General features: G+C 41.4%; 1 protein-coding gene across 1 annotated transcript in view; it reads right to left on the reverse strand.

Annotated features, from left to right (window-relative positions):
* Positions 1 to 23,269, reverse strand: part of astn1 (astrotactin 1) — a 1,993,575-nt gene that overhangs the window by 1,030,288 nt on the left and 940,018 nt on the right. The window contains exon 9 of the mRNA XM_048602275.1: positions 12,246 to 12,330. Coding sequence (XP_048458232.1) covers positions 12,246 to 12,330 — 85 coding nt within the window. The remainder of the gene's footprint in view (positions 1 to 12,245; positions 12,331 to 23,269) is intronic.

The following is a 23,269-nucleotide window of genomic DNA, read 5'->3' on the forward strand; positions in this document are numbered from 1 at the left end:
AACACTACAGCCCTTGAGCACCTGGCCATGCTTGGCTCACACTCCTGATTGGGGTCCAACTTCCCCGCTCAGAGCTCAACCTTGCTCCTACTGCCATCAGTAACTTATCCTGAACTGCAGAAAGTTTTTGGTGTCTTAAGTTATACATCACCCATGCATTACAACTTAGGAGCCTGCCACCAACTCCTCTACTGTATGAATTGTCCTGCCTTTAAAAGGAAAATGCACAACTGAGAACGACTCTGGGTGTGATCAGATGTCATGAAACCCAGATGTCAGCACGGAAACCAGAATTAGAAATAATGACAGTTACACACACTGAGCAATTATCCACCACATGGGGGTGAAAGCAATAGGCATCTGATGGAAGGAACACGAACTGAGGGAGACCGGTGATGTGAAACAAAGCATACTGCTTTCTGGGCATTGACTGCAAGTTATTCAAGCACCTTAGAACAGAGAGAGGCAGTAACTGTAAAGGGATAGACAAATCATTCTTTGAAGATATGGCTTACGCTGATCGAGTGATCTTTCCTAGTAACTTGTGGGTGATTGACCTGTCACCAATTGCTCAATTCACCTCTGCCATGACTTTTGTGTTCTTGTTTTTGTCACTCTCCTTTGAATGATCTCAGGAAAGAAGCATCTCAAAGAGCCTACAATACTCATGTCTCCTGAAACTGATTGGAGTGCTTACCAATTGTTAAAAATCCAATCCTTTCATGCGCTGTCTATTTAAACTGCTGCAGGCCTTTACATCCTACAATAGTAAATTGCTGCCCTGGATTGCAAGGAACCAGCAGGCAATGCTCTAATGCTGGGAGCTTGACACCATTTGAATCATCAGAATCTGAACACAGACTTAAATCCCTTTCTTGCTGGTGGTTGTAAACCACAAATGACAAAAAACTAACCTATTGCATTTTATTCAGAACCATTGGTTTTATTCTACTTATCGTCTCTCTTGTAAGATTTACTCACCTCAGTATTACAGACATGAACATATCCTTGTGGCAGGAGGTATTCAACAATTTTTGTCACATGGATAATGCTGATTAAATCCGATTTCTGATCTGGAGTATGTCAAAAACAATTTTTTTTTTCCATGGAATGAAATGGTGCACAACTAAATCAATTTTTAATTTCTACATTTTGTATTGACATTGTATGTAATTAACTTTGGAAACTGCAGTGGTCCAAAGTGAAGTTTACATCAGTTTATTGTATTTCTGTGCTTGGTATTAATATAGGGTGGAGAAGGAGTAAGGGGCCATTATTGTCAGCTGAAAACCTAGAGGCACATCTTTTCCCTCTGATCTTAACAGGAAGGTATGATTAGAAACAGCTAGCCAGGATGAGGGGCTAGGCAGCTGGTGCACAAGCAAGAATTTGGCAACAGCTAGGGAGCAAGAGAGGAGATCGGAGTAAGTGAGCTTCACCAATGCCAGAGAAAAGCTGGAGATTTTGGGGTCCACAGACACACCCTGACCTCTTCAGCCACAGTCTCTAGGGGAGTATTGGAGAGATCAGAGCTTTGGAAAATATCAGCGGATGCGTGCAGAATGATGGGTTTGGGTGTTTAAGCAGTCAAAGGCAAGGTTCCTGCTAAACTGTGGAGGTGCTCCGGGAACCCGCAAGGTCGTGCCAGTTCTCATCCTATGGCAAAGAACATGTCCACACGACTATGTTAAAATTAGTTAAAAGGCTTCAACATAGAGCACATGTAATGAAACTAGATTTTGATGGGTGGGCACAGACAGGAGGTGTGGGAGGTGCTGTCAGCAGGGATAGAGGATGTAATTTACTGTACGATGCTGGAAAGATGTAGCTTCAGGAAGAAGAGCTGGAGGGCAGGATTTGTAGAAGGGGCTTGCGCTTGTCATGAATGCTGGAGTGACCGGAGATTGGAGGAGGGATGAAGGAGGTCACGGAGGGGTCAGTGATAGTAGCCCAGTGAAGGAGGGATCAGACAGAGATTCCATGCTACAGCAAAACTGGGAAGGGGTTAGGATCAGTAAGGTTAGTGGACAGGGTGTTGTCCGGTCACTGGGGAGGTCAACACATTTGCTTCCAGGGAAATATTCCTGCTCCTCCTCATCCAGAAACAGCGCTGGGAAAGCCATTCAATGTTACCATTGTCTGCTTTGGAGCCAATTGTTCTTCTGAAAGCTTGAACAAAGTAAATAAAAAGTAACGCAATTAGCCTCATTAGAATAAATAAATGAAAAACCTTCTCCTAATTGATTGATTGCCGAACTGCATTCCTGTAAATAGAGTCGGGCAGGTTGAAGTTTGAAATTTAAGTTTTAAAAAATAAATTTTCCCACTTGAACGAAACCCATCAACATTTTGAGGCCACAATGAGTGAACTTGAGCTTTTCATGCATCTATATTGTCAGATAATGCGGGCCTTAAGATGTTTGCACATGTTTTCTAGACTTTCTGAAGATACATGATTTTTTTTTTACTGAATATACCTTCCATAAACATTGGATTACTTGAATTAAAACAAAAAGTTGTGTCATTTGTTATTCCTGCTTTGAAGTTTGCTCTATCCTCTCAAACACCATACTAGCATGTCCTATTCTAAACTTTAAACTAATGATATATTTTTAAAACTGAAGGCATAAAGGCTGGAAAAGATGTCCACTCAAAGTTCACCTGATTGCTTTTGTGGATCATAGACACTCCTAACTCAAGAGGGAAGAAATAAGCCATCCAGTAAGTGATTGTGAGACAATGCCCTTCGTTGAAACCAAGCAAGAGAGTGCCATCAAATTGAAAAAGCCATTTTTTTTTTAAAAAAAGAAAGTGCTGACTCTTCCAAGCCCTCAAAGATGTTAACCCATAACATTCAATGTTGGAATCAACATGAACACCATCCCTTAAAGGACTTCAAGTTGGGAGAAGCCATGTGGAGGCTGAAGTGCTGACTTTGTGTGTTTGAAAGATTGGCTATCAAAAGATCACTTCAGCCTGTCTGTAGCCCTGACTTAAAATAAGATAGGACGTATTAGATAGCCAGATAGCTCATCTTTTCCACTCTAAAGTTCAACCCAGAATGACTTGATTACAAGAAATTTGATAACTAGAAACCTACAACCTTTTCAATCCTTTCCCTTACAAGGCTCTCACTTCAACGTTACAGCACTAAAACCATCCAAAAACCTAGAGACCTGCCAGATCAGAGATCACAAGACGGGGACTAAAATGAGTACAATCTATAAAAGTGCATTATCCATTTGTAATCTTTGTGTGTGAATGTAAGTGCGGATAAGTGTATGATACATTTATTCAGGTTAAGTGTACGGGAACAAATAACTGCCATTTTTAAAATCACAAACAAAAGGTTGGTGCTGATTTAACATTAGACTGAGATACACACTCTAAGGATAAGAAAATTATTGGATCACACAATAGGTCAGGTAACCGCTTTTGTAGGGATGGAAATGAAGTTTTGACAATGATGCATGCAGTGCCTCGGCCACTTTGTGGAGACTGACACCGCTATCAATGTGCCCTCTACAATGGCAGCCTATGGGGGTCTTGGCAGCACACACACAAAGACAGAGAGACATGCGCACAGCCACACAGACAGACAGACCCGCGCACAGCCACAGGGACAGGCAGACACGCACACGGCCACACAGAGAGACACGCGCACGGCCACACAGACAGAGAGACACGCGCACGGCCGCAGGGACAGACCCGCGCACAGCCACAGGGACAGGCAGACACACGCACAGCCACACGGACAGACAGACACGCGCACAGCCACACAGACAGAGAGACACACGCACGGCCACAGGGACAGACAGACAGGCGCACGGCCACAGGGACGGACAGACAGACACAGACAGACGGACACATGGACAGACACACAGACGCACACACAGCACCAAGCGAAGTGTTAAAGTTAATTGAAGGGATTAATAAGATAGCTAAAAACAATACCCTCCGATACCCGGAACAAAGGAGCTTATCCGTAACTTGGAGCTGGGCTGTACAAGGATAATATCAGGAGGCATTCCTTGACATGTAGGAATGGAAGCATGGAATTCTCGCTTCAAGGTGCGGTTTGAGGTTGGGGGCGAGGGTAGTGTAAAGTTTCAAAACCACAGGTTTTTCTTATGCATGAGTTATAGAACAAAAGTGGGTGAAAGGCATTAAGATTAATTTGATCTAGTAGAATGGTTGCACAAGGTTCAGGGCCAACCTATCTCTACATTCATTCTGATGTTACTTGATAATATACAATCAGAAGCGAACTGTTTCTCGTGGATCAATAAACATTGCCCACTTCTGATAGTCAGCTTGGTAAAGTGAGTTACCATGGTGCTCAATGGTGGTTAAGTTACGCTATATGGCACTGACCCTGTTAGGCACTACCTTAAAATTAGACCGGTAAGACATGCTGGTAAAAGGGTCAGGATGCACACACCCAATGTCCCTTGGTAATAAAGACAGAAAATGACATTGATCAGTTTGCATTGCATTGTAGAAACGGTGGCTTGGCAGGTCTTCCTTTCAGAATTAAGGAGAACGAAGAGTGGGGCAAACTGCAAAAGGAGGAAGAAAGAGGGGGACAAAGGCTCTCCGTCAAACCTGCTGAGGATCTTTACGGAATAATTCTGCTGCTGAAATGTCACGGATGATGAGGAGTCTCGGAAATAGAGAAGAGGGACAGTAAGCGACTCAACCCTTTGTGTGTGTTCCGCCATTCAATGGGATCGTGGCTGATCATCCAACTCAGTTCCTTGGTCCTACTTTCTATCCATACCCATTGATCCTTTTAGCGCTAGAAACTATATCAGACTCCTTCAGATAGGAGACAGTTGGTAAAATCTGCCCTGATATACAATACAATCACTTACGCACACACTTCCTGTATCCCTAGGATTTCCCAGAGAGACAAAAAGACCCATCTGTCCCATCCTTAAATTCATTTAATGACTAAGCATCCACAACTGTCTGGGTAAGGCTTTCCAATGATTCACAACCCTTTGAATGAAGGGATTCCTTTTTCTCCTTGTCTGAAATGACCAATCTCTTATTTTATCACTAGATTTCCACATTTTAAACTCCCCACCCAGAGGGGTAATCTCTCAGTGCTCACACTTTTTATTAAAAAAAACAGTCAGAGCACTTGTCCCTGGCTCAAAGAGATCCCAGTAAGTTAGTATAACAAGGTCTAGAGCTGGATGAACACAGCAAGCCAGGCAGCAGAGGAGCAGGAAAGCTGACGCTTCGGGTCTGGACCCTTCTTCAGAAAATTTTGTGCTTGACAGTGTGTCACCTATCTTCAGCATTTCTGCCCTCACCCTTTCTGCCCCCTGCAAGAACAATAAGGCTCCTTCTGCTATTTCCGCCATGTCCAGCAGAATGCCATCACCAAATACAACACCTTCCCTCCACTGACAGCATTCCACAGGAGCTGTTCCTTCCGTGACACCCAGCTCCATACCGTCAACACTCAACGCGGCCTCACTTCTCCACAGCACCTTCCCATACAATCACAGTAAAGTATAACAGTTGCCTGTTCACGTCTTCACTGTCCAAGGCCTCAAACACACCTGGGAGAGGCAACATTTCACTTGCACTTCTTTCAATATAGTCTACCGCATTCGCTGCTCCCAATGTGGTCTCCTTTGCATTGGAGAGACCAAATACAGACTGGGTGATCACTTTGAAGGAACATATCCCCTCTGTCTGCAAGAATGTTCCCGACCTTCCAGCTTCTTGTCATTTCAATAAACTACTGGGCTTCTGTGCTAACATCTCTCTCCTGGGCCTGCTACAGGGTTCCAATGAAGCTCAACGCTAGCTGGAAGAACAACACCTTATTTCCTACAGCATCTGGGACTGAATACCACAATTTCAGAGAATAAACTCTGTAGTCTCCATTTTTGTTAGACACAGCCACAGACAGCTTTTTGACTTTGCCATCAGTAGAGCTAATCTATTTCTCACACCCCCTTTTTACATCTCTACCTTCCCTTCAGCACCATCAGCAAACTATTTTCTTTGACTGAGCACCTCTACAATCTGTCCTACTTAGTCCCCCTCACCCCCACTTCCCCTTTTGACTTCAGCATGAAAGCACAGTTTTCCAATTTTCAATTCTAAAGAAATCAGCTCAGACTCAAAACATTAACTCTGTTTCCCTCTCTACAGATATCATCAGACTTGCAGAGTTTCTCTAACATTCTCTGTATTTGTTTCAGAGACTTCTTACCTTCTAACGTGGCACTGATTTCACAGTAATTGCAGCAAAATTCTCAAATGGAAGTTAAAACACATTAGCTTTTATTTTGTCAGTTACCCTAGAATATTAATTAATGACACCCAAACTCAGCCAGGGTTTTCAAATGCAAAGGTGAGTAACAGGACCATTTAATTTCATATGCCAAAAGAGCTACACTATTCTCTCTCGATTTTGAAACCTGAACAAGCCTATTTATTGTTCACTTCCACAACACAAGAAATTTAATTAAATTTTTTGTTGAAGCTTCACAACTGAGTGGAAAGCTATCAAGTGCGAGATGGCAAAGCAACTTCACACCTCAAAATTTATCCTTTCTTCCATTTGCTTTCTTGATGAAATTGTCAGAGTACTGCTGTGCAGTTCCCTGCTATTTCTCACACTCCCATGAAGGTCCTGCTATGTTTTATTAAAAATGTAAATGAGATTGATGCAGTGCATGCCCTATATCAGAGTGTTTTAGTGTTTAAAACAAAACAATACAGAATACCTGACAACATCCAGGCTTGAGTTGACAAGTGGCCATTCGAATGATTGAATGGCCCTAATCCTATGTCTATGTTGATGTTCAAGTAACATTTGTTCCACACAACTGGCAGGGAAATGACCAGAGAGCATTTGCTTGACATTCAATAGCACCACCACTGACTCCCACACTATCAACCTCCAGGGGGTTACTGTTGACCAGAAACTGAATTGGACTAGCCATATGAATACTGTGGCTACAGGGGCAAGCAAGAGGTTAGGAAGACTTCAATGAGCAACTCACCTCCAAACTCCCCAAAGCCTGTCCACCATCTGCAAGGCACAAGTCAGGAATGTGATGGAATACTCTCCATTGGCCTGGATGAATGTAGCCTGAACAATACTCGAGAAGCCCAACATCATCCAGAAGAAAAAGTAACCCACTGATTAGCAGCACATTCACAAACATTCACTTCTTGCGCCATCAATACTCAGTAGCAGCAATACCTACAAGATACACTGCAGGAACAAAATCACCAAGGCTGCTTAGACAGCATCTTCTAAACCCATGACCACTGCCATCCAGAAGGACAAGGCAGTAGATACATGGGAAAATCTGCAAGTTTATTTCCAAGCCACACATCATTCTAACTTAGAAATATACCACTGTTCCATCAGTGTCATTGGATCATAATCCTGAACTCTCTCCCTCACAGCTCTGTGCACTACCACTAAATTAATTGCATTGTTTTAAGAAGACAGCCCATCATCTTCTGAAGTGCATCTAGGGATGAACAATAAATGCTGGCCCAGCCACATCCCATGAGTGAATTAAGAAAAAAAATAAGAAACAGATGCACGTCAGCCATTTTGCCTATTGATTCTGCTCAGCCACTTGATAAGATCATGGCTGATCTTCACTCTCAACTTGACTCTCCCACCCATCTCCATATTCCCTTAAAGTGCAAGAATCAATTGATATCAGCTTAACTGTATCTCACATGTGCTGCAATAGAGGATCCAATGATTTACAAGGCTCTGAGTGAAGAAATGTCTCCTCGTCTCAGTCAACCACTCATCCTAAGATTACGATCCTTAGATCAAGATTTTCTAACAGCGATGTCCTTGCATTCTATTATCTCCATTGCCACCTCCTCAGTCCAGATCTGCTACACATCTCCTCTGCCATCTCTTCACTACAGTCGCTGACACCTCCAGGCCAGGATGACTATTTCAGAGCTTGCAATAAACGAGGCTTCAGACTATTAAGGGAGAAAGAAGAGACTGTCTCTCATTAGTTGTGAGATTGTTGTGGAGTGCAATTGATGGTTGACTTAAAAAAATTCTTCTGGCTCAACCAATACTTGTTGCCCATCTTAATTGACTCTCAACTGCCCTCTCGGCAATCACATTGCTTTGGCTCTGGAGTCACATATAGGCCAGACCACATCAGGATGACACATTTCCTTCGTGGGACTTTAGTCTAATAGATGAGGTTTTACAACACTTGATGTGGTTGCCATCAGGCTAGCTTTTTATTTCAGATTTTATTGAATGCAAATTTCACCATGATGATATTTGAACCCATGTCTCTAGAACATTAGCCTGCGATTCTGAATTATTTGTCCAGTAACATTACCACTACACCACCTTCAATGACTGCATTTCAGCACAAATGAGATTTAAGTGATGTCTAAATAGTTATTTTTGAGTGCAGCTGAAAGCAGTTTAAAGCCACTGATGTCAAAAGATATTAAACATTTCTGGCGAGAGAGATCAGTGCAGCACTTCAATATTGTGGAGCTTAAAGTAGTAGTGATGGGAAATCATAATTGAGACAGTAATGGGATAGTATAAACAGGATCTTGGTAGTTTTCTGAAAAATACACAGTCACCATTCTTAGAAGCTCAGTTCAAATGTATAGTCCCACAGTGATTGAATGGACCAGGATATGTACACAAAAAAAACTTTAATATTAAACTTGATCTCTTAAAAAAATTGTATATTAGTTAGGCCCTTCTTCTTGGAGTTGCAGAACACTTTCTGTTTAAACCTTTTTCAATGAGTTTGGTGTTGTGACGACACCATTAGATTTTTTTTTCAAATTACCTTGGTGCATGGGTGCCTTTAAACTTCTTCCCAAGATATCACAGACTTTTTTTTGTAATAGACTTTCTGAATGGGAACAGAATGGTGCAAACAGAATTTGCTGGAGAAGCTCAGCAGGTCTACCCACATCTGTAGAGAGACAGGTGAAGTTAGTGCTTGGAGTTCAAAATAAACTCACTTCCCGCATAAATTTAAGAATCTCCAGCATCTGCTGTATTTTGTTTTTATGATGGCGGTGGAAATTGTGGTGAGTATACCAATTTAATTTGCAACGAGTTCACTGCTCAGCTGGCAATGTTTTGACTGGATCACACAAAGTTTAAAACTCAGTCTGTCTCCTCAGTGCATTGGATGTGCACGATCTTGTTGCCCATTGATGTTGACTGCTGACTTCAAAACAGGACACATCACTCCACACCAATCCTGCATAAACCCCACTTTGGGGCAGGAGCAACAAGGGACTCAGGGTAAACCATTCTTGTCTAGAGAACAGTTAGAATGTGTAACCTACTACTATATGGAATCAGTGAGGCTATGAACATCAGTACCTTTCCCTTAAATGTATGTAAGCACATCAGGAGAAAAAGATTAGAAACATCCATTGATAGGTTTAATGAAAATAGGCTTATGTGGTGTATAAGACAACTGGGCAGTTCCAGTAGTTATGTGATTCTATAGGAAGAAATCTGTAGAGTGCAAAGCCTGCAATAGAAAACATCTGACTGCAGGAGCCTTGGTTAATTTAAGAGAATTATTTAATAGCAGAGATGTTCAGTTCCCTATTGTTTTTACATCCACTCTTCTGACAGCAGAACAACCTAAAAAAAATCAATGTTGAGGTTATTTTCAAGCTACTGACATTTGACTAACTTTCACACATGGAGTTTAACTATTTTGATTACTGCTGACCTTAATTACAGTCCGTAGATATAAATGGTCAGAGGCAAAGTATTAAAGAGCTTTATGCGTCATTGGATGCCACTATGTCAGTCAGTTTTCCTGCCTCTCAGTGAGGAGCATTGCATCAGATCATATTGAGAGGTAATGCACTAAAAATGACTTCAGTCCTTGGTCAGGGCATATCCTGTACAGATTATACATTTATAACTCAACCTCACTATTTAATTTTTATCTAATAGTCATCCATTACATAACATTCCTTTTACATTATTTGTTTGTGCTTTTTCCAAAACCTTGATCAATGTATTGAATCAGTGGCGGACATGTACTTACATAAAAGAAGAATTAAGGACAGACTAAACAGCTGCACCATTCTCTCATATCTAAGCACCCTTCAACTCCTTGCCAAAGTAGATTGGCGATCAGAACTTGGAATATATTCAACATTATAGTTCAGTCTGTTGATTGTACTGGCAGCAAATCATGACTACTTGTCGACATTTGGATTACTGTTATTGTTGCATTGTGTTCCAGTTTACACCTACGATTCCTCATTCGAACAAAGACCAAAGGCTTACTTTGTTTATTTCAGCCTGGCAGTGTGAAATAGTGTGCCCACATCACCTTGGTATTTTTTTGGTGGCCTGGTTATGGTGGCGGTGTCAGGAATCAGGACAGCTAACTAAGCTGAGAATCCAGGCCTATCATTGGAAGCTGAATGCACTGCCTTTGTCCATCTACTTCCACGTCCCTGCAAGTTGCAGAGAACAGTACAGCTACCTGAAGGCAGCAATCCCAATTGCAGGCTAGGGTAACCAGTGCACCAGACCAGCCCAGAAGCCTGTCTGCTTCAGCATCGGATGTGGGCCACCCCGCTTGAAGAGATTATCCCCACAGCAACAGTGGCCCATTGGCAAAGGCCCTTTCTTAATTTAAGATTCAAAACCATTGATGAGAGAGCGAACATCTCCATTGTGGATGTCATCTCCCTCACTTACCTGCCACAGTATCTTGGCGTTTCTCTGGTGTTGCAGGGTTTCTATGTTCATCACCCAGTTTCTGAAACCCGCTTGCCATTCTTAAATGAATGGAAATCTCACCATCCGGTACTGATTGTGCAATTTGGTGAAAATCCCAATTGAATGACAGTTACCCACAGAAAATAGACTTGTACATTTCAAGAATCCGACGAAGCCCACAGATATATATAAAAAAAACTTGCCACAAGATTCCGATCCCAACACAGAACATTTTGCTTATCCAAAAAAATTACTGGGGAGAACTTGGCAGGTCTGGCAGCATCTAAAGAAGGGTCACTAGACCTGAAATGTTAACTCTGCTTTCTCTCCCTGGATGCTGCCACAACTGCAGACTTCCTCCAGCAATTTCTCGTTTTGGTTCAGATTTCCAGCATCCATGGTTCTTCATATCTGTCCTTTTTCCAAGTGTACTTATTACAAAATAGGCTTTGGGCCAGCATTTACCCTAACCGTATCACAGCTATTAAAGAAAACAGAAAGACTTCCACTTTTATTACACTCCTGGCAAACAAAAGATGCCTCAAAGCACTTTACAGTCTATGAAGCATTTTTGAAGAGTATCACTGTTGAAGAAAAATGTGACAGCTAACATGTGTTAAGCAATCTCTTATAAAAAGAAAGGATCAGCTATTCTTCTGATGTTAATTGAGGGATAACTGTTGACCAGGACATTCGAGATAACTCTCCTGTTCTCATTCAAAGTAATGCCATGGGATCTTTTACAACCACCCACCTGCGCAGTTGGGAGCTCATTTTCCTGCCTCATCTGAAAGAGAGAACCTCCTGTGTGACTCCCAAAGTACTGCAGTAGATTGATAATGCTAACTTGTTGTGCTCAAGCCCTGCTGTGGGACTGGTAATAGGGAGCAGTCTTGCCTCCACAACGTTATGGCTGACATTGCTCACTCATTACTGGAGATAGCATCATGTAGCTGGAATACAACAATTACAGCAGACAATAAGCTGTACCGTAGCAAAGACCAGGGCATTCCCGAAGGAGATACTAGCAAAAGGGCAAATGAGACAAACAGATTTATCTATTTTCAAAAGTACAAGCCCAGTACAACCTGCCTGATTTCAAGTATTAACGGTTTTTACTGTTATTGAACTTGAAGAAGAGAAAAAAAAAATTGCTGGGGATGACAGTTTCTGTAAATCTTGAAGGTTCACTTTAGGAGTACAGTCAGATGTGCAAAACATGACCACTTGGAGCTAACACTTACCAGGGATCCTAGAGCACCCGAAAAGCAGCTTCAAAGGAAGTATCTGAAAACATTTGCTACACACTTAAATGAATACAATTCTGCAGAAGCATACTTTGGCACATCACTGATAGATGGTGAGTATAATGGGTGATTATTTGTAGCAACCTAGTAGAGATTGGGATGTAATGGGGAAGGAGCATTGTGTAGAGATTGGGATGTAATGGGGAAGGAGCATTGTGTAGAGCTATGTGACATACACTCACCCTTGGTTTATGCCCCAGTCATTTCTGATGCAGAGATGCTTGTGAACAGGATCTTTTGTATATCCTTCCTTGCAGCCACATTCACCTGCAGAAAATAGAGTGAGATCAGATTTGAAACAAGACTCAAATCTTCCCAAAACTAAAAAAAAACTTTCCAACCGGCATAACCAGACCAAAGAGCTGCTGTTTATCTGAATCTTATTATTTCAGGCACTCAATAAAAATTAGATTAGCAACAAATTTAGAAGCTAAGTTGATTAGCCCCCTGAAAGCGAGCATGATATTGCAAAGTGTAATTTACCCCCCTGTCATTTAATGCAATGCAGGTGGCGTGTCACCTTCATGCTGCTTGCTCTTTTGACCAACTTCTCAGGGTAGCCGGCACTAACCAAGCCGTTGATTAATACAGTGGAGAGAGTGGAAAGCTACAAATTCCTAGTGCCACGTAAAGCTAATACACTATGTAAAGGCAAAAAGTGCTGGGAAATGACAGCGTGTCTATCGGCATCTGTGAAAACAGAAACAGAGTTAGAAAAAGGTTCAGGTTAATGCCCGTTCATCAGAATGGAGATCTCTTCCTCAGAGGATCGGTGTACCCTAACCTGCCAATGAAGGAGTCATTATTAGAATACCCATTGTCGAGTCTGGGTTAAAAAACAATGAAAGACTGATACCATTGAGGATGTCAGTATCCTCCCATTTTGTCCTTCTTCTCAAATTCTACTTGCTTCTCATCCAACAATCTCTTCCAATGTGCAAGCTACTGATGGCATAAACACGCAACTCATCCTCCTACCCTGGCCCTCACACCACAAATGATAACCTGGAGTTACTTTTCTTGGTTACCAAAATAAGTTTCAAGCTGACTGGGCAGTGAAGAAAAGTGGAGAGGTCACCTGATCTTACACTCGCAGCCACCACCGTTCGTTAGGTATATCTTTCGAGATGGTTTAGAGACAGGATGGTGACAGGGGACATGAGACAGGCGCAGCTAGAGAAAGGCAGAAAAGGATAGCACAGGTGCTAGTGCAAGAACAAAAAGTTTTGCTGCAGACAAGATGATGATGTCCCAATCCTCAGAAGAAGTCTGATCGGCATTCCCGATGCTTGGCACATTAGGGAGCCTGTCAGAAACCAGTGTCAGGGAGAATAGTAGCACAACCTTGGCACTGAACTTTGTCAAAGCATGGAGTTGCTGGCAAACAATTCAAGCACTTGTGGTACTAAAGATACAGCATACGATGGCTGGGATCACGTTTGCATTGCAGTACAAGCAGTAACTAGCCATCATCTGAATACTGCAGTGAATACTCTGACTGGAGGCATCTTGGCTGTGAACTACAGTTTACAGAATTCACCCATTCTGCCTTAAACAGATTTTTTTTATACTATCATGGGATGAAGGCAAGGCCAGAATTTGTTGCCTATCCTTAATTATTCTTGAACTGAGTGAGCAGCTCAGCCACTTCAGATGGCAATCAAAAGTCAACTACATTGCTGGGGGTCAGGAGTCACATGTAGATCAGAGTAAGTAAGGATGGCTAATTTCCTTCCCTCAAGGACATGAATGATCTGTTTTTAAAAAATCCATTCATTTAACAAATAGCTTCATGGTCACCATTACCGATAATGGACCACAATTCACACCGAGATGGCAAATGAGGCCTAAAGCAGGTGACAGCCTTACCACATTATCTTAGATCCAATGTTCTTGTTGAATGGATTTCATATTTGAAGTGCTTATTGTAAAGTGCAGGGTGGCAAAAAAAGATTTTCTTACAGTGATGCAGCATGCAAGAGCCACACCTCTGGACATGGGCCCAATGTCACCAGCATATATCATGCTCTGAAAGCAAGTTAGGATAACCCAGCCGAATTACCATCAGTCGAATTTCTCCGAAATCCAGGAAATGCCTCTCAAAAAAAATGAGGGAGAATCAAGACGATGCATGACCAACATGCCACTTTGGAACTAACTAAGCAATATGTAGGATTAAAACAAGAGGTCAGAGTCATACACTATACAGAATGAGCAGAAGTGTCAAATCCTACAAAATCACAACCCTGAATGGAATAACATTGAGGAGAAATAGATCAACTCATGGAACTACAGAACTCCAATTGTGCTCTTAGCACACACAAAAATACGTTGGTGCAGACTCAATGGGCTGAAGGGCCACTACTGTACAAGATAAACTTAGATACTGAAGATGTGGAAGACCATGAGGATGGCACCCATCATGCTCATTACATGGAAATCTGACACCCACAGGTTGAAAACGCATGTGTGGAGATTAAATCTCCAGAAGGTTATACCATTGCAAGATCTGCAATAATTGTCAAACCACCAACATGTTATAGAGACTCTTCAAATGTTTCAATTATTGTTGCTGCATTCCAACTATCCAAGGGCTATGATGAAACACCACATGTTAGAGACTGGATGCATCCCCAGATATGTGATTGCAAGCTGTGGACTGAACTGTTAAATAAGCTTGTTTGAGCTTTTTGAGCAAACTGAGCCCGTGCTGCTTATGTGTATTACTTACCACAAAATTTAACGCAGTCAGGAATGCTTATTGTGTGGTCATTTTTTACTTTTGGACTTTGCCCAAGTTAATGCTGTAATGGAAAGTGATAGAGGAAAGGTAACATTTGGGACATTTGGTAAATAAGGGAGTAAATGTTCTGTTACTGGTGTTACACACTGAGTTCATCCTGGTTAGCCTGGGGAGAACAAAAAAAGTGATTTTATTCTTTTCTCTCCTGCTCCTTCCCCTGCTGAAACAGCTTGCCATGGAGCTGGTACCAAGAGCTGTCCCCTCAGGGTGGCAAGGTTGGGCAACATGCTGCCTATTACCACAATCTCGATCACTGCTTGGCAGAGTGGCGCAGGGTCCTTTACAGCTGTCTGGGCACAGGATTGGTTCTCTCACCATGATGATGGTGTGCTCTATCACGTTTTGTGTGGCATTGTAGCCCTCACTGAAAAACAAACTCAGCATGTGTGTCTGGGGTGTGCACAGGAATCTTCAAGAGCAGGCAGCTCCTGTTGCTAAGTAGCTACGCTTTCCGTTTGCTCACATAGTCACAGCAGACAATACTGGAATGAAAGTTTCAAGAAGAGTGACTACTGCCAGAACCCACGGCACTGAGCCGCATTATTTGCTGCTACGGCCACACACCAGCTGCATGCAGATAGAATGAATTCCTCTTGGTTTTAGTGCAAGATGGAGTTGACATTTAAAACACATAAAACCCTGTGCACGTCATCAATGGCACTCTTCATAATGGCGCTGTTGCACTGAAGCTACGTGCTCACTTGCAAAGCTTGCCTTTAGCAAGAGAGAGGGGAAATCTAAATGCACTTCATTAACATAGCTTCAGTGACCTCCCTTGTGCAACAGTGGGTGGCAAACTGCTTGATGTTGCAAATCTCTCTGCCTCAATCTCGAAGTCTTCAACACATTCACCTTCATAGCCAGTAGAAGTGCAATTCTTACACCGCTTTTAAGATTGGAGTTTTGATAGTGGAGGTAGATTTCACCATAACTTCCATTATGAAGTGTAAGTGTCTCACGCATCGTTCTTTGTTGAGGTAGGAGAACAGTTTCCTGAAAATCCAGGGCAGATAAGACATCTTGCTGTGAGCCTTCCTCCCCCTCTTCCAGTTACCTCGTTTTTATTATGTTCTTTCATGGGACATAGATCTTGTCAGCTCCATAATCATTTTGGTGTCCATCCCTAATTGGCCATGAACAGAATTGCTTTCGAAACCATTTTTGAGAGTCAAGCCCTGGAGTTTTATGTAGGCCAGTTTCTAGCAGTTTGCCTAATTTTACGTGACCTTTGCTCATTTTCCAACTTGTGTTGATCGATGCTCTGCAAAATCCCAGCAGACATTTACCATGCATGTGCTAAAGCCTGCACAGCATCCAGGGCAATTCATGCCAGATGCTGCAGATGATACTTTATTATCTAAGAACACACACGGTGGCGAAAACACAGGCACTTAGTGAACAGTATTTCAACCATCCAGCTTAGTTGAAGTTACCAAACTCTAATATGCCTTCTTCATTTGGGCTGCACAATTATGGAGTATCATATTCATTTATTTTCTGTAATGATCATTGAACCTAAATGTTCTGTAATTGCAATGAACACTGTTTTGACACAGTCAGTTGGCAGAAGCTGTTTTTCTGCTGTTTTTATTTACGGAGGCTATCATTCTTGATGATTTTGCTGGGGCAAAAATATCAATCAATCATTTTGATTAAAATTGTGTCCGGGCTCATTTTAAATACTCTGAATGAAGTTCAACTATTTCCAAATCTCATCTGCAGATAATATCTCAGCCTTCAAAGCACCTTGAACCGTACAAAACATTCAATTAAACAAAACAAGTCTGTCACCAGGATCCACCTATCATGAAAAAGAAAAAAAAAACTGCACTTGTCAATCGCTCCTTTCAGTGCTGAAACAAAACAGTTGTTACTTGCTTGTGATCAGAAAGGCTAGTGTCTGCATGTCATCTTTTCAATGGATTGCATTTTCCCCAAGTAACATTATTAAACCTAACAGATCCTGACCCCAATTCCCTTCCTCATAGCAAGCTTCATTGGTAAGAAAGTAATAGAGGTCTGCCGATTACATGATTCAGTGGCTGAGCACTGATTCAAATGGAATACGAGAAAGGTCTGCTTACCTTGTGCGAGTAGAGATTTCTCCCTTGTTTTGTACAGTGCATTTTAAAACATAAATCTAGCTAAAACAAGACTAAGGGAAGAGAACTGTGATTGGTATTTGAATTCTGACATTGCTGGACTCTCAGATACAGGCAGGCAGGTCAAATATAACTCCATCTGGCCTGATATTTTTCATTACTTTAGAGTGAAATTAACTTGCATCACCTTAATCCATTTCTTAACAGCAAAGAATATCCACATTTCAAAACTGCTCATAATTCTGTATTAATTGGGCAGCCTTTCTTTAAAAAAAACATATTGAGATCGTTAGTGTGGGATGTAAAAAAAAATTGCCATTAGTGTAGTCGTTACAAGTCCAAGCACGTTGTTGGGGGTTATTTACAGAATGACTTATATTATCTCCTACACATTATGATTGACCTCAACTAGATGTTTATTGCTGGCACGTTGTAGCGTTATTTGATTCTGTAGCATCATCATTCTGCACCTTGATGAGCAAAAAAGAACGTTATGCAGAGAAAATGATTTCTGAATGTTGTAATTGAACCAGCAGGAAGCAGATCTGCAGCATATCTCCAATTTGATTCAAATACATCAACAAATAAATATTTGCACTGTATTATCTTGAAGTGATATTCTTCACAAATGCATTTGATTGAAAGTGCATGCATGTTGCCCATCATAAGCTTGTCCTTGCACTTGGAGCAGACTGTAATCACATCTGCCTGTCTACAGTGCTCCTTGAAATGATTTCCCATTTACTGACTCCACTTATATCTCTTGTGGTTGCACTGAGTCATCACAGCACTGCTTGAAATGATTCTGCTCAGCCTGTACTGTATTTAGTACAGATTGAGATAAGTGGTGAACTATAGCTAAGTTTTGTTGTCATGGGAGACCCTGTGCACATCTTCGATAACAGATGAGATGATACAATGCAGTATGCCCAATCAACAGGTTGTTCCGTTGTAATGGAGAGTATTAGAGTGCCTCCCAGTGGTGCTTCCCTCTGTTGCTTGTGAAGTGTAAAATGGACAACAGGAAATTGGCAATCTATGTTACACAATGAATGTCTTTTATTTGAAAAGAAAAAAATCAATGGCCTGTTACAAGGCACCACTGATTTTCAATTTCTCCCCTCCCATAGCATGCAGACTAAAAAATCATCGATGTGTTATTAAATTAGAAGACGGAAGGCAACGACAGATTTTTCTAACAGGGTTATTTCAACAAAGGAGTGGAAAAAAGATTGATAAAACATGAGATGACATTGCCCACGGATTAGCACATTTCTTTGAACTGACCAAGATCTGGAAATTGAACGGTCTTCATTGTAGAATACACATTTTGTGACCTCAGCTGTGCACATTATCCATAAATTTATTTACCACCACCAATGAAACATGGTATGTTGCAAAAGTGATTTTTTCCAACAAAGCTATTCATCTTAATTTGGAAGCACATATACACTTAAATTCCCATTATAAAACTCTAAAGTCAATACAATCCTAAAGAACAAAGATAGTAACAACTGCATTTGGTTTAACTTGTATTTATAACACAGTAGTTAATAACAAAAACGTCGGAATTGCAATATTATAGTAAACTGATGTGGCTATTGTTCAATAAGGAAGGTTCAGATTCTCTCTCTTGTATGGATGGAGTTGATTCACTCTCAATATATGCAGCTGATACGGTGTTATTTTTGTCTCAAAAAAGTGTCTGTTCAGAAAGCAAATAACAAAGGCTTGGCTCATCCTGTTAGGTACTGAAATGTAAAATGGAAAGAATGTAAAATTAATATTCATCCGTGGACCATTAACCGTGGTTAGTAATATCATTTACATGGTAAACTCATTGCTGTGCAATAGAGGCACATGATCTGATCTATTCCTGCAGGAGTCAGACAAATTGGCTGAAAACAGAGCAGCAGATGGATAAAATGAAACAATGTAACCTTTGTTTTAGTGATTAATTGGGCATATGACTTCACCTGGTGCCAGTTGTACTTTTTAAATGTTGGCTTAAAACAGCAAAATATAATGCTGAATTCTCCTTGTTGCTTAAGCACTGCATTTACAACGGTAACAGAGCAAGGAATTGAGTCAGTTTTGAATTACTGACTAATTGAATGGTGGGGTGAAGAGGGAAAGCAATCAGTTGAAAGAATTTCTGAAGAAGGGTCCAGACCCGAAACGTCAGCTTTCCTACTCCTCTGATGCTGCTTGGCCTGCTGTGTTCATCCAGCTCTACACCTTGTCATCTCAGTTGAAAGAATGCTAAGGTTTTGGTGGCTTATAGGGGTGGAGGAAATCAGAGAGAGGAATGAGTGTGTTTGGACACAGGAATGAGAAGCATTTTGAAAGACTATGACAATAGGGATTACTAGATGAGCCGGATTTCATATGGGCTAGGAATCAGACAGCAGCAATATTTTGGATGAGCTCTTGTTCACAGAGAGTGGACAATAAAGCAGCTGACCGACCAGGGGATTTTGGACAAATTGAGCCTGAAGGTAAGAAAAAGATATGAAAAAGGGGTTCCACTGCAAATGGGTTGAGACAGGTCATGTTACAGATGTGATGGCAGATTATGATTACAAAGACAGATTCCTGACAGTGGAGAAGCAGGCCATTCAGCCCATCAAATCCACAGTAAGCCCCCAAAGTGCACCCTATCTATTCCTGTAACCCCGCATTTGCCATGGCTAATTAAACTTACCCACACATCCCTGGACCAATAGGCAATTTAGCATGGTCAATCCTAACCCGCACATCTTTGTGACTGTGGGAGGAAACTGGAACGCCCGGAGGAAATCCTTGTAGACACAGGGAAAACATGCGAACTCCACACAGACAGTTGCCCGAGGTAGAATTGAACCCAGGTCCCTGATGTTGCGAGGGAGCAGTGCTAACCACTGAGCCACTGTGCGTAAATCGAAAGACATTGTTTTGGTAGCTCAATTTTGGATCAAATGCATCCTCCACATTTGCGAGGGGGCACTTGCCCTAGGGGACATTATCTTTTTCTTCTTGCAAGTTCTATTCACAATCCAGCATGTACAATGAAACTGACAAATCAAAACACTCAAATAGGTTTTTTTCCTGAATTCTTTCAGTGCCCATATTGTATTCTAAATCAGTGAAGTGCCTGCATAAAGTCAAAAGAAAAGCAACATTTCAATCAAAGGCACAATAATTTGCAAATAAGATTCTGACAGGCTCATAAATCCTGATGAAAATGCTTCCAGTTACATGCCATACCAGAAACTCACGCTCTAACAAATACATGTGTTGTCAGTCATGCCTCAATCTTGAAGCTTGTATATTTAAGTCAACTTGCTTGGAAATATTATGATACACCTCCAAGACAAACGGGCCTTGAACCCAGATCCTCTGGACCACAGGCAGAGATACCATTACTGCACCACAAGAACCTACACTATTTTCTGTATTTCATTCACATGCAAAGTCAATGCCTCAGGGATTTCTGCTCATGCTTGGCTTACCAACAGTTCAATACTGTTCGATCCTTTCCAAATTCCCAATTTAAATCCTGCTATTTTGAGCCTAAATCTAAGTTTCACATGAACGTTCCATCCAATTGTTCAAAGTTATGTCTCTTCCCGGCTGCTTACCTTCAAGCAACATTTTCTTCCCCTCTTCCAACTAGTTCCTCAAAAAGTAACATGTCTCTCTTTGTGCTCACACATGCTGAACTCCTTAATGTCAGTTTACTCCCCTTTTTCATTAATTTACTGAGGTTGTAGTCATCTCTCCCTGGTATTACCTTGGAAGATTCAGCAAAGAGTCTGGAGGTCATGGCCCTTCCAAAGCGTTGAGCACAAAATTTGGGCTGACACTTCAGTGAAGCCCTGAGGAAGTGCTGTATGGTTGCAGGTGTTACTTTCAGATCAATATTAAATTGAGACAGTCTATTCAAGTGGACAAAAAGTCCCACATTACTATTTGAAGAGGAACGGAGAGTTCTGCTAGTGTACGGCCAGCACTGATCCTTTAAACAGCATGATAAAAGATTGCATCTCTAGATGTGTATCAGTCAAATTCCTTCCACCTCAATGCATTAACTAAATGCTAAATGTTCACTCATAAGTGAATTACAGGCCATGGACTGAATAATGATTGGTTTGAGCATCAGTAAAAATATTCTGCTGTGTAATTTAAGCAGACTACAATGCAAAATATCAACAGCTATTGTTGCATGCACATATTACAGCTTTTTTCTACATTAGCTGCGGAATTATTTTCACTCAGTTCTTAAAATTTAAGATGAAACTGTTTCCAAGTGTTGATTTTTGAAACTTGAAGCTCCACCATTATTTAATGGGATTCATTACTGTAACTGACCCAAGTAGAGTCATACAGCATGAAAACAGGCCCTTTGCACCAACTTGTCTGTGCTGACCAGGTTTCCTAAACTGGACTTGCCCCGTTTGCCTGTGTTTGGTATATATCCCTCTAAGTCTTTCCTGTCCAAATGTCTTTTAAAATGTTATAATTGTACCAGCATCTACCACTTCCTTGGACAGCTTGTTCAGATACACACCACCAGCTGCATGAAAAAGTTGCCCCTTTTAAAATCTTTTCCTCTCTCACCTTAAACCTATGCTCTCTAGTTTCGGACTCCCCAACCCTGGAGAAAAGACCTTTGCTATTCACCCTATCCATGCCCCTCATGATATTATAAACCTCTATAAAAGGTCACTCCTCAGCCTCCTACAATCCATGGGAAAAATTTCCTAGCCTAACAAGCCTTTCCTAACTCAAACCTTCCAGTCGCAGTAACATCCTTTTTTGCACGCTTTCCAGTTTAACAACATCCTTCCTACAACAGGGTGACCAGAATTGTACACACTACACTTGTGGCCTTACTAATGCCTTGTACAGCCGAGACATGATGACCCAATTCCTATACTCAATGCTCTGTCCAACGAAGGCAAGTGCATAAAACGCGTTCTATACCACTCTGTTTATCTGTGACACCACTTTCAAGGAAGTACCTGCACCCTTAGGTATCTCTGTTCAACAACACTCCTCAGGGCCCTACCATTAACTACACAAGTCCCACCCTGGTTTGTCTGAACAAAATGCAATACCTCACATTTATCGAAACTAAACTCCATCTGCCATTTTTCGACCCATTGGCCCAGTTGATCAAGATCCTGTTGTACGCTTAGATAACTTTCTTCACTGCCCATTATGCCACCAATTTTGGTGTCAACCAAAAAGCTCAGTTGCTTTCACAGTTGACTGGATGCCAGAGAATCTCAGGTAAACTGCAAACATTGATTACTTTTCCATTCAATCAGAGTTATCTACAAAATATCCCAACCTGTTGTCAAGCAAGACAGCTTTCTGCAACACCTCACTTGATGATATGTCTTTGAGCCAAACAAACAAAAGACTGCTTCAAGGGTCAAAGTATAAGGTGAAAACTGATAATCAATTTTTTTCCCAAAACCTATTGGTAGTTTCCATGAATCCTTAATGTTGAATTAAGACTTAATTGTCACCTAAGATTTTTCCACAGTTGTACAATGCAAAGAAGGTCTTGCCTCATTAACTTGATCAAGATTTTTGAGGTGGCGAAGACAATTGATGAGGGAAAAAACAGTTGATGTCGTCTGCATGGATTTTAGTAACATCTTTGACAAGGTCCCTCATGCCAGACTAGTAAAGGTGGAGTCACATGGTATCAGGGGTGAGTTGACAAGATGAATACAGAACTGGGTTAGTCATAGGAGACAGAGGGTAACAGTGAAAGGATGCTTTTTGGAATGGAGGGTTGTGACTCGTGGTGTTCCACAGGGTTCAGTGCTGGGACCTCTGCTGTTCGTGGTCTACATAAATGATTTGAAGGGAAACATAGCTGGTCTAATTGATAAGTTTGCAGACAATACAAAGATTGGTGGAGAATTGTCAGAGGATACAGCAGGATATAGATCAGTTAAAGCATGGGCAGAAAAATGGCAGATAGAGTTTAATCTGGACAAATGTGAGGTGATGCATTTTTAAAAAAGTCAATCGTAGGTGGAAATTATATAGTGAATGGCAAAACTCTTCGGAGTATTGATATGCAGAGGCCCACTGATCACTGAAGGTAGTAGAACAGGGAGATAAGGTAGTGAAAAAGGCCTATGGCATGCTTGTCTTCATTGGAAGGGGCACTGAGTAGAAGGATAGACAAGTCATGCTGCAGCTTTACAGAACTTTAGTTAAGCCACACTTGGAACATTGCGAACAGTTCTGATCACCACACTACCAGAAGGATGTGGATGCTTTGGAGACGGTACAGAAA

This window comes from Rhincodon typus, chromosome 10 (genome assembly GCF_021869965.1).
Source record: "Rhincodon typus isolate 14 chromosome 10, sRhiTyp1.1, whole genome shotgun sequence".
Classification (NCBI taxonomy): domain Eukaryota; kingdom Metazoa; phylum Chordata; class Chondrichthyes; order Orectolobiformes; family Rhincodontidae; genus Rhincodon; species Rhincodon typus.